Source organism: Centroberyx affinis, unplaced genomic scaffold, assembly GCF_046629955.1.
Source record: "Centroberyx affinis isolate AG114_WGS23_722 - 3 ecotype Tasmania unplaced genomic scaffold, CSIRO-AGI_Caff_v1 ptg002984l_1, whole genome shotgun sequence".
Taxonomy (NCBI): Eukaryota; Metazoa; Chordata; class Actinopteri; order Beryciformes; family Berycidae; genus Centroberyx; species Centroberyx affinis.
In genome coordinates this window covers 27501-40412 of record NW_027281090.1, presented here as the reverse complement: position 1 = coordinate 40412, position 12912 = coordinate 27501, and the positions used below count along the sequence as shown (strand labels likewise).

Below are 12912 nucleotides of genomic sequence, written 5' to 3'. Positions count from 1 at the left end.
CTGGTGCCCCCAGCAAATGTCACAGCAACTTGCAATAAGTGAAAAGAAGGTACAGTAGGGGCTCAGTGATTCATCGAGGGACCAAACCTGTGACCTTTCAGTTACAGGACGATCTCTCTAACCACTCTCTCTAAGCGCTAGGCCAGCAAACACATGCATTAACGCAGAAAGACACACTCATTCAAACACCTAGCGGTATGAAAGAGTAATCAGTGCCCGACTGAATTGGTTTTTGACATTCACAGTGATGATAGACAGATAATTGAGGAAACAGCAAACACACACACATGCACATACACTCCCACACACATACACACTCATATTCAGCTGAATGCCCGTCCAATCTTACCTCTGATACTAAATCAGACAAACATTTCTCTAATCCTCACAATAAAACAGCCTTTTCTGTATCTCTCTCTTTCTCAGTCTTTAGCTCATCAGGCATTATGCATTCCACACAATACTTGATAGAGAAACACAGGAAATGAATAGGCAGACAGAAAAGCAGGTAGAGGCCTATCAGGAAAAAAAAAAAACGGATTAATAAGAGAATATTCAAATGAGGTGTCTGATATTATTTAGAAGGAAATGAATACATGGTTTTCACCCACTTGAAATTTTCAGCGGGTAGAAGAAGTCATGGAGAGAGAGACATATGGAAAAGAAAATGAGAAAGATACAGAGTTAATGAAAACGGGTTCAAAGTGTTTTGGGGGTCTCAAAACAAGCTTTGGAAAAAAATTGCTTTTTGCAATAAGCAAAATATCAGCAGATATTATGTTTGGGAAAAGTAACAAGCTTAACTTTTTACTTTTCCAACAGTGACGGTATGCATAATTCATATCTAAATCACCAGGTAAATACTTTTATGATTAGGATTTAATAGACAAATTATAAGAAGAGCAGCGCTTAGCATTGTTAAAGTATATGCATAATTAGCCAAACAGGGTGGATAAACACTACAGGATTTCTTGTAGATTTCTTTAAGGTCTAAATTACTCAAAATGTATTTTACTGAAAAGTGGTGCTGCAGGAAAAAAACCTAAACTTGTAAAAATCACCATGAAGTAGAATTTATGCCCTGATCTCTGACTGGAATAACTTATCTAAAATAATATATGCCATTTGGTGAATGTTTTGATCCAAAGTACAATACCGTGGGTGCACATATTTTTAGAATGGGTGGCCCCAGCGGAAATCAAACCCCTATCCCTGACAGTGTTAGTGTCGTGCTCTACATAATTCAGCTATGGCGGACAAATTAACTTGTACAGAATCTTAAAATCTTGTTGTGTTTTTTCCACCCTTCAGTAAAATGGCAGAGCTTTGATTTCTTTAAACCCTACGCACTGTCTGGGACGACTGATGTCAATGACTTGAGGTTGGAACTGGAAGACGCTGGAGAGAAGAGAAAACATGAAAGATGGGATGAAATGATGGGGAAAAAATGGATAGAGGAAGAATGGAGGGTTGTCAGAGTGAATTCTGCATTGTAAGATGTTATGAGGTGTTTGTGTGGCTGTGTGGCTGTGAGTGTGCACTGTATGTGTATAATTTATGTTTGCATGCATCCATCTTTCTGCATGTATGTTTAGAAATGTTAATGTACATCTATCAGCATGTGAATGCATCTACATATGAAGAGCTCCATTCCAAAATGAGATATCCAGCATTTGAAAAAAGTGATACATAATTCAAATGATTGACAGCACAACATTAAAACAAATTCTACTTCTTTTTAAAGGATAGCAGGCAACTTCAATCCTTGGTTGACAACATGATTACATTTACAGAATGGAATCAATTAACACAACTCAATTAACGATGAACCTCAGGTCAGGATTTTTTTCCTCAAAAATGGCATTCTGGTCATGATTCCACAGTTTCATGGCAAAGTGAATAGTTCCCCCGTACAACTCACCGTTGAAGTTAACGGCTCGGATGTGGCTGAGCAGCTCTTTGCCGTCGATGTTGCTGGCCATGCGCGGGCAGAGGCCTGGGTAGCCATAGCAGAGCTCCCGGTGCATGCGGTGCAGGGCGTGGGCCATGGCGTACACCGCATCCATCACAAACTGAACCTTCCCCTCTTGTTCGTAGCTGGAATCACGGCCAACTTTTTCTAAACCTGAGAGAGGAAAACGCAGTAGAGAAAGAGGAGAAAGTGGTTAGAGGGGAAAGAAAGCAAGGGAAAGACCATTCCCACGGTGGCCATTTTGAACTTATATCACACTCAGGGTAGGAAAATCTACCCAGAAGATTCCCCACTGAAAAATGCATTAGAAACAAATTGGATCTGAAGAATACTGTAGGTTCACATTTTAAGTAAATATATTTGACCCCCTGTAGCTAGCTAACAAAATCTAGCCCAGGTAGGTAGCTAGTCGTTAAGTAGCTAGTAAGCTAGCTAACATTGCTGCTAGATTCAACAGTCATAGCTGTAGTTCCAGAGATTGCTAGCTAATTTCATGCTACTATATCTGAAGTCCTCACTTATGTGTTGAAGTAATGATAGTTTTATATATTTTCCAATCTTCTGGGCACAGTTTCTCACCCTGAGTGTGACATACTGTGAGTTCAAAATGACTGCTGTGGGAATAACATCTATGAAAAAAGAAATAAAGAAAGAAAGTAACAAGTAAGAGTCAGAATGAAACAACATCTATGAGAGAGGAAGGAGAGATAGGGAAGCAACAAAAGAGCAAATAAGCAAAGCAACAAATGCAAAGATAATCTAATAAATAAAGAATAAAAGAGACATTTGTGGAAAAAAAGGAAAATAAAAGAGAGAGGACCAGAGACCAGCAGAGACCAACGGGGGAGAGTGAAGACAGTGTTTAGAGGAGGAAGATGTGAAGATAAGAAAGAAAGAAAGAAAGAAAGAAAGAAAGAAAGAAAGAAAGAAAGAAAGAAAGGGACAAGCGAGGATGAAGCAAGAACAGCTTGGAGGGTTGGAGAGAGAGGAGAAGAGAGAGATAAAAAAGAAAGAGAACTTGCGCAAAACAGACAGACAGGTAGCAGGGCACTCAGTCTGACGATGACAAATGACTCCCTCCTTCCATTCTCGCCTTTGCAGCAAAGCTACAGAAGAAGGGACAACATGTTCCTTCTTTACATCTTCTGAAACCACTGATAATGGCATTTCCTTGTATGGGGGAAGCTAAGGAAGTGCTCAGAGAAGACGAAACATGCCTTGTCCTCATTCTGACCCGTGTCCCATGGCTGTGTGTTCAGGGCCACTTGGTACAATCAGGATACCATATTACCATTGGTACTTTTTGCTGGTACTGTTTATATACTGTCTAATATTTGTACTTTACAAAAGGGTTTTTATCATGCAATACGATGTGCTTTCTGTCTTGTGTTTTGAGTAATACTTTGTTTTGTCTCAGCTTGGTTGATTTATTACTGCAAAGTAAGTTGTGATTATGTTAATTTGCGCATGGTTTAACGTTTTAATACCTCTAACGTTTTAACATCTTTAATGTCAAACTGACTATTTCAGGTCAGCGGACACAAGTGCTCCACTATCTGGCTACTGAAAGATGGAGGCAATGGATCATGAGTGGAATTCAGTTTTAATAAGTTCACTCCATTGCGATAAAACACACTCAACACGTCCGTGCGCATACACAAATGAACACACGTATAAACTTGTATACACACACAGACACACACAAGCACAAACACACACAAACAACCTCCCAACTGCAATTTAATAAGAGGGTTTATGTAACCGCTCATCAGCATAATTAGCAAATGAAAAAGAACGACGTGAAAGCAAAAGCTCCTTGATGCATGAACATGGAAATCAGTAATTGATTATGATGCCCTTTTTTCTGTTTTTCATCAATGTTAGGAGAGTGGAACTGCATAGGAATTCCCAACATCGCTTGAATTCCCTATCTATTCTTTAATTCTCTTCCCTCTCTCTCCATCTCCTTCCCTCTCTTTAACCATAATTTCTTTCACTGACTACCATCTCCCCAATATCCCTCTTTCTCTCATTCACTCACTCTTGCCTTCCTTCTCTCTATCTCCAGCTCCCCTCCCCGCCGCCTCTCCCTTGGCTTTATTCACCCATTTTTTACAAGTAGCAGCAACCTTCAGGCAACACAAACTGAATCAAAACCCGTCTGGGCTGGAGTTGAATTAACAAGACCAGAGGCCCTTCAATCAATATGAGCATCCATAAGGAATTAATGGGGTCCTGAGAATGAAATCCACTCCACAGTTATAGCAGCCTGCCGGGTGCTTTGTATGTGTGTGGAGTGTGTATGTGCTTGCGTGTGTCTGCGTGCGTGTGTGCATATTTGTGTGTGTGTGTGTGTCTGTGTGTAAGTACAAGTGTGTTCATGTTTGTGTGCAAATGTAGACCTACATGAGTGTCTGTATGTGCTTGCATGTGTGTCCATAAGTGTGTTATGGCCATTCAGACACCACTGTTCTGGCAGAGGAGGGAAGCTTTACAAGGGTTGTGTGGCCAGTGAGGGTAGAGTTGAGTGTTAGTTGGGAGGCGGAGGGAGGCGGGGTGACATGGTCTGATGAGACAACAAACAGGGCCCGATTCTTATTGCTGTCTTATTAGTAGAGAGAGAGTCCTGGTAAGAAAGCAGACCAGAGGCCATCGGACTGCTGGCAGAGCCACTTGAGGCAAACGCAAGAATCCAAGTGTTTTATAAAATGAAAAGTTATGGTACTCTGTTCTGTTTGGCTGAGTCACGTTCAAAGCCATTGTGAAATACCTCTGACTGGATAACAGTTCATTTACACATTACACAAACCATTAGGGTGACCCTGCTCTTTCCATGAAATAGGCTGAGCAGGTGAATCCATGTGAAAGATGTCCTTCCATATTGATTGTACTTATTAAATCCACTTCAGTCATGAAGTGGAGATGGTGATGAAAGTGAGGAAACGGCTTAAAGAGGGTTTTCAGTCGTCTTGACAACTGAGAGATGGATTGCGCACAATGGGGTGCAGCTCAACTGTAGGAAGGAGTTCCTAATATTTTCTACACTGAGAGTAAATAGGAATGCGGCAACTGAAAATCACCATTCATACTGGTACTTTTGTGCCACTTAGTTACAGCTTATTAGCTACTGTTGTACAGGTTGGTACTTTCTGTCCAAGCCCAAAGTCTGATCAAATCTCAACTCTTACCTTAACCCTTTATTCCTTAAATAAAGATGAAAATCAAACAGTGTCCTTAGATGCATCACAGATCTAACCTGTATTGGTGGATTGATATTACTTTTCCAGCAACAACTAAAGAAACCTACAGAGATAAGGTGTGACAGTTACACACAAGTTAGTATGGACAGTTACATATAATTGCTGTTGAGGGTTAAATAGTGGTTACTGCTGCTTTCACTCAAAAACAAAAAAAAACAGCAAAACTTATTTCATACTAGATAAAAGGGTTTCACACTTGTAAGGATAACAGGCAGGCAAATACATTTGAATACTTTAATCCGTGATGAGCAGAATTCAATTAGCACAGACATTTCAGCCCATAGCTTAAATAGTACATCTGTACCATTTTAATTGGTGCTCCACATGGATTAAAGTGCTGGAACACGTCCGAGTGTCTGTTATCCTTATGAGTCCAAAACTTTGTTGTTTAATGCTGGATCAACATTCATCGTACTGGGTGGCGGTTGCTCAGAGGTTAGAAAAAAAGTGCAGCAAATTGGCTCCCAATTGCCTCCATCAAGGCACTTAGCTAGTCAGCATGCTTGCATTAGCCTCACCTCACTGTGCTTTTGTATTGGTTTTGTGTTCGTATCAGACACGCCGCTCAGTCCACTAGCGTTTCAGCATTAGCCCCGCCCCACTGCATGCTGGGTTTTACTGGTCTCAGTGGCATCAATCACAGTGTTTAGCCTGTTGGCAAATTGACCTGAAGACACAGGACAAGACTTTTAAACATCTAACTAACTTTTAGGACTCAATAGCATTGTAGGACCAGTATTGGCCTGTTACCATGGCGATGGGGGAATTGAAGACATAACTTTTAAAGATGAAAAACAAAACTATAGTAAATCTTTCTGAATCAGAATCAAAGCATGTGTGAAACACTGGCCTGTGGGCAGGGGAAGTGGATGAGAAACTGCTCAGTGGCCAGCAGCACAAGTCTGTGGTACTGGGCAGGTCTCAGGTGTGAATGTGTAGAACTGTACAGTACAGTGTGAATGTTGAGCAGGTCGTTGCTTAAAAGGAGTACACTTGCTCAGTCAACCATCCCTGGATAAATAAAGATTACTGTCCTGAGTGCAGTAAAGCAGCTGTTTTTTCTAATAACACAAAAGACTAAATGCAATGATACACCATGGCGACCTGTTGGCCAACTCTGATGAGCTACAAGTACCCGGTATTGCCTCGTTGCTTTAACAACATAGGGACATTTCTGGTGCTAGGAAACAAATGAAAATACTTTTGACCCTCTGTCTCAGTGTGTTGCGTGAAGCAGGCCATATATACTGTACATTGTTCAATAGCGGCCTTTTGGATCACAGCCCTATGTGTAGAGAGAGAGAGAGAGAGAGAGAGACAGAGAGAGAGAGAGAGAGAAGTATTGTTTTGAATAGGTCATCCCACCTTGCAGGGCTTCTGCTGCACCCTGCAGGAATGAGAAAGGTAGTGTGTGTGTGTGTGTGTGTGTGTGTGTGTGTGTGTGTGTGTGTGTGTGTAACTGTGTGTGTGTGTGTGTGTGTGTGTGTGTGTGTGTGTGTGTCTGTTTTTCTCTGACACTCTGTGCTTGTTATTAGCTGCACTAACAACAAGATACATCTCCTATGTCGCGTCTGACGGAGAGAGAGGCAGTAATGTCAGTCTGTGCGGCTGAATTAGAGTTGACCATGGAGAAAGACTTATTGTACCTATATGCACAACCACAAACCTCTCTCTCTCTCTCTCTCTTTCTCTCTCTCTCTCGTTCTCTCTGACAGAGACAAGACAGACAAGCCCATTGGCCCAGCAGAGTCCTACCACTTGATAAACAATAATATCAGTCAAAGCCTCAGTCTGTAAACCCTGGGCTCTACTCTGTGATTGGAGAGACAAATATAAATGCAGACACTGTGACAGAAGGAGAAGCTGAATATACCTCTCCAATTTTGGTGTGTTCCAAGTGTGTTTGCATGTGCCTGTGTGTGTGTGTGGGTGTGTGTGTGTGTGGGTGTGTGTGTGTGTGTGCCAGCGGAGTGCTCTGTTATCAGGGGATTGACAGGAGATGAGTTCCAATCAGCTCCATTATCAGCCTAACAGACTGATTAGCTGCTTGGTTGGGCCACAGGCCTGGAGACGATGCTGACTAACCTCCTACTGGGACCTGGGACACACACACACACACACACACACAAACACACACACACATAAACAAAAACACATACACAGACCCAAGCACATATGCTCATGTATATGCACATTCCTGGCTTTAACTGTATCATATACTCTGCCACTAGCTTAAACACAACACACACACACACACACACACACACACACACACACACACACACAGAATCACACTACGGGCTTATTATATATAATCTACATCATTGTTCCCAGTCCATCACAAGACATTGCGACAACACAGTCTATAGTTAAGGGCTGCAATCTTTTCTAACACTATTCCAATAACAATACAACATATTGCTCTCAGACTGTATCAAAGGAATACAATACAGCAAAATGAAAAATATACATTCATAACACCAGCATGACAGTTTCATAGCAGCAGAATTTATCTACTGACTGTGTCTGTTTGTTTATTTATTACACAGCACTGTTTTAGAAAATAGTTGATATTCAGAACTAGTCCGCACACACAGATCAATTTCCCCACACAAGCCAGGAGGCTGCTGGTACGTCTTACTACAGTACCTTGGAACAGTGTCTGCATTTTCATCTGCCCCTAGCACTGAAGACAGTCTCATTGAAAAACAAGAGGTGCTTGAGCTGCCTCACGTCCCACCATAATCACCATGACACAACATAACCAGTTATGCTAATGAGGTCATTAATTAAGCTAAATAATGCATCAATTAGCAAATATTTCTGTCAACATGCATGTCTTCACATAACACGTGGGCAGTATTAATATGAGCTCTGTATCGTAAGGCATTAAGGAGTTATAGCTGTTTCAAGAGAGATCAGTTTTTCCAGTTTTTCCTTTCCATTAATATGTAAATGTATGCAGCAAGGTGCTCAAAAAATGTATCAGATCTAAAGGGGTAATTGTGGTGTGATGTGGAGTTTCTATCATTTATTGTTATTGAGGTAATGTGTTCACAATAATGTGTCTACAGACAGACAGACATACAGACAGACTGAGAACATAATGTTTATAACCTGCATACCATGTACCATGGTATGCAGGTTATAAAAAGCATCAAAGCACTAAAGGTTCAATCCAGTGAACTGCTGTTCTACTGGCATTTTGAAATTTAGTTAGTGATTTGCCCTCATCAAGATCTTGTTACAATGTTGGTAAAATGTCTCTGTATCGGTGCTTTAATTAGCCAACAATGTCATGTTAATGAAGGCAACAAGCTGCTGTTTGCTGAATGAAGACAAAGCATCAGTTTCATTCCAGAACTTGTCACTGGATGTTCACTGTTTAAAATAGTAATAAAAAAAAACTCACATAATCTTGAGTGTGACTATTTTGTGAGCAATGGACAGCAAATATCTAATAACTTCAATAACAATCCATAATGAGTTGTACTTCCATGCCAGCAGTCATTCTGGCATGGAAGTATTCATTTTTCATTTGATGGATATCTCAATTTGAAATGAAATTCTTCGAGGCTGGAAGCTCAGCAATAAAGTGCTGTGTGTTGCAAGGCAGAATGCATGGAGCCTCTCCTTCCTGTTTAGTCCTGCTCTTTTCCCTTTGCACCTGCTAAGAAGACTCTGAAGGTGTGCAGATATCCTGACTACTAGAAATGAAATTCTTCAAATTCTGAACTTTTCCCCTGTAATATGACAAGTTCCTGATGGAGAAACATGGCTGACTGAAATGTCAGATATCATTATGCAATGTGAACATTTGGATGGATGGAGAAGATTGCTTTCCAAATGTAATCAGAATCAGAAATTGGACAAGAATTTATCTTGAACTTATAATGCAGTCTGACTCATTTCAATTACTACTGGGCTAGCATCATCATATAAAACTAGTTTCAACCATTATTTCGTGATGGTGAAAAACTAAACAATCTCACTATCTGACCACCTTTGTCTGCCCAAACATGTCGAGTTTCCCAATCCAACAAATGATCACCTATTTCTTAAGTATCTGCAATCTCTGTACCATGCTTTCTGCAGTGAATGTAACTGATTACAGTCACCATTTGTAGCCAGATTTGTGACCTTATTACATACCTTTATTGTATTTTTTGTGTATGTGCACGTGTATCTGAACAAGCACGTGTGCATGCGTGTGTATCAGATCAGCGTGTCATGACATAATGAGCTTATCTTTGCTGTTCCTATGAGATGTGTAAAGACATGATGCATCATTAATCAGCATATCGCAAGAAAATGCAATCCCACCTTGACACAGTTAAACGACTGCTGCTGTTATGAATAGCGCTAACTGGGAAAACACTGGAGTGTCTGTTTCCTGACATTGCATCAGGAGTTGTAACCGGAGCAAAGTGTTGGAGCAAAAGCCTGTGTGTGTTTCTATAATCTGTGTGTGTGTGTGTGTGTGTGTGTGTGTGTGTGTGTGTTTTTATCTGTGTAGGCATGTGTGTGTGTATGTGTGTGTGTGAAGATGTGTGTACAGTATGTAAAGTAGGCTACAATACCGCTTTTACTGTCCATCCATTGTTTGCAATTAGTAACAAGTACTCACATCACTGAAACAGCCACAAACCTATTCATATTTGAACACTGAATGTATGTATGTATGTGTGTGTGTGTGTGTGTGTGTGTGTGTGTGCATGTGTGTGTGTGTGTGTGTGTGTGTGTGTGTGTGTGTACGTGTGCAAGTCGAGTGATACAAAAAGAGACATCCTTCACTGCCTCTTGTATACTTGAATATAATATATTCAGTATAGTGCAACTTTGTCTGTTTTTCTTCCTCTTCTCTCTCTCTCTCTCTCCCTCTCTCTCTCTCTCTCTCTCTCACACACACACACACAAACACACACAGATAAAGGGAGACAGAGAAGGACAGAGATAGATGGACAGGCTGCTTGTGTCCTAATATGCGCCCTGTCTGTCTTACACACATTGCACTCCATTCCATTTGCCAGCCAGCAGCTGCTAAATTAAATTCAGTCTTTCTGCTCGCCTCTAACGACGATGGAGACCACAGGCAGCTTGGTTGGTTGGCTGGTTGGTAAGGGAGGGAGGACTCGCAGCGAAAAATATGACTTGAAAAGGTCTGTGAGGCAGAAGTGCAGATGAAAAGTATCTTTCATGTCTCGAAAAAGATCTGCAAACCAAAACTGCGCGAGGACACAATCATCTCCATATTTGCCTCCGAGACATTTTTTCGTATTTTGCGGTTGATTATTTGTTCTTGTAGCGTAGGCATGTGGCCCAGGCGCTGTGATCTGTTTCTAGATCTGTACAAATGCATTACTGATTTTGGTTCTGTTTAATAAAGGCCACAGGCATGGCAAAGACTAAGTTTGAAAATGTTTTATTATGAAAAGTTTTATTTCAAAATGAGTTACCCATCATTTGAGAAACATGACACTTTTACAGAGTAGGCACCCTATATTTAAGAGATATTTTAAGATGAAGTGTGGTGGTAGTGGTAATAACTGTAACTTTATCCAAAACTGACATTGCGTTTTGAAACAGAACTCTTGAAATATCTACCAGACTACATGAAAACACCGACTAAATCGACTCACCAGGCACTTCAGCATGAATGCAGTGTTTAAGAGTGTGGTGATACTATGACTCACGCTGCTAAGAACCTCAGGATTACCGGCGATAACAGCCTTCCAAATATAACCTTAGGAGCAGAGGTGAAGAGCTTAAATCCACCTCACTATGACCAGCTGGAGACTTGAAGAGGAAACTGAGACATGAAACCCTGAGCTATAGTGAAAAAAACTTGTATTTTTCTTTGTAAGTGTCAGACGGTGAGCATTCAAAGGACTGCGGCAACTGTAGTAAATGTTGGATAATGTAATATGCATCTCCAACCTCCAGGCTTCAGTCACCGCAGATATATTTTGCTCTTATGTCCTGTCACTCAACAGCAAAATCAAAGCAAAAAAAACAGTTATCAAGTTGAATTTCTCTTGTGGTCACACACAAATCTTTCATACATGCTTTGATTCTGATCCAGAGAGGTTTAAAATCACCTTGTTTTTCATTACTAAATGCTGTGTCTTCAATCCCGTCTAGGGGTGGGACGATATATCGAAAATTCTATATATCGCAATACAAAAATGAATAGATAAATGAATCGCAATATTAGTTCCACTTTATTCTGCTGTAGTAACACAAGTCACAAATGAGACGGCTTGACCATCACAGTTTCACAAACTCTCCATCCAAATTACTTTATTTGCTCTTTGTAATGACATTTTTAAATTGGTGTTTACATTCTAGCAAGCCTATGTCATCACTAGAAGGATTTGCGGCTCAGAAATAAACATAATTCTGCACAGTCATACTTTGGTATGATTGAACTTTTATTTATTACATCGTATCATGGTTGTATAGAATCGTGAACCCCATATCACATATTGAATCGTATCGTGACATAAGCATATCGTCCCATCCCGACATGTTAAACACAAATCTTCCATTCTGATTCGGAGAGGTTTAAAATCACCTCGTTTTTCATGACTAAATGCTGTGTCTTCAATCCCCTCCCCATCGCCCCGGTAACAGGCTGATACTGCTCAAAAGAAGTTAGTTAGAGGTTTAAAAGTCTTGTGCTGCATCTCAGGCTAAACACTGTGATTGATGCCACTGAGACCAGTAAAAACCCAGCATGCAGTGGGGCGGGGCTAATGCTGAAGCGCTAGTGGACCGAGCGGCATGTCTGATACGAACACAAAACCAATACAGAGGCGTAGTGAGGTGAGGCTAATGCAAGCATGCTGACTAGCTAAGTGCCTTGATGGATGGCATCGGGGACCAATATGCCAGCTTTTACACACACAGAGTGATTGATAGCACCACGGATGACAGACGGACTAATGATTTGGACAAGCTCCTCAATTAAACATCAATTAGGAACACAAATTCAATTCCAGCCCTCTCCGCTCCCTTCCCCCGCAACAGAACAAACAGAGGATTTCTTTTTCCCGTTCCTTTTCTTTCTCTGTTCTTCGGTGGGCAAATTATTTTTTTCTGTTGTTGAAAGATGCAGATGAGATAAATTTGGGAATAATTAAGTGAGGAAATGTATTTATAATCCTCAACATAAAGCAGAGCTAATTCAGATGGTGATGAATAGATTTGCATAAAGGTTGGCTAATTAGCTTTTCTCTCATTTATCAAACACGTCTGAAACACGTCAGGGAGATGACAGGATGTGGAAATGCAGCCCACATACACACATACACACACTCATACTTTTAATGCACACATTTAACACCGTATATACACACGCACACACACACACTCATCACAGTGTTTATTCACAGACACATAAACGGACACTTATAAATCATTGTCTTAGTCATACACACACATGTACGCCTATTTTTCTTTAATCATTGTTAAAAGCATGTATCATAAAACAAAGCAAGAAAAAGAGTGACCCCACCCACCCACACAGACACACACCCATGTACACACACACACACACACACACACACACACACACACACACACACACACAAACACACAGACACACGGTCCTCTTGTTATAACTCCTCTTGTCTGGCTCTGAGCTAGCTACAGGGCTAATCTGCCAAGGCAGAAATTAAT

General features: G+C 40.8%; 1 protein-coding gene across 1 annotated transcript in view; it reads right to left on the bottom strand.

The window, feature by feature from the left end:
* Positions 1-12912, bottom strand: part of LOC139658930 (metabotropic glutamate receptor 8-like) — a gene marked incomplete at its 5' end in the record, with an annotated part of 87740 nt that overhangs the window by 57446 nt on the left and 17382 nt on the right. Inside the window, one exon of the mRNA XM_071537117.1 lies at positions 1922-2125. Coding sequence (XP_071393218.1) covers positions 1922-2125 — 204 coding nt within the window. The remainder of the gene's footprint in view (positions 1-1921; positions 2126-12912) is intronic.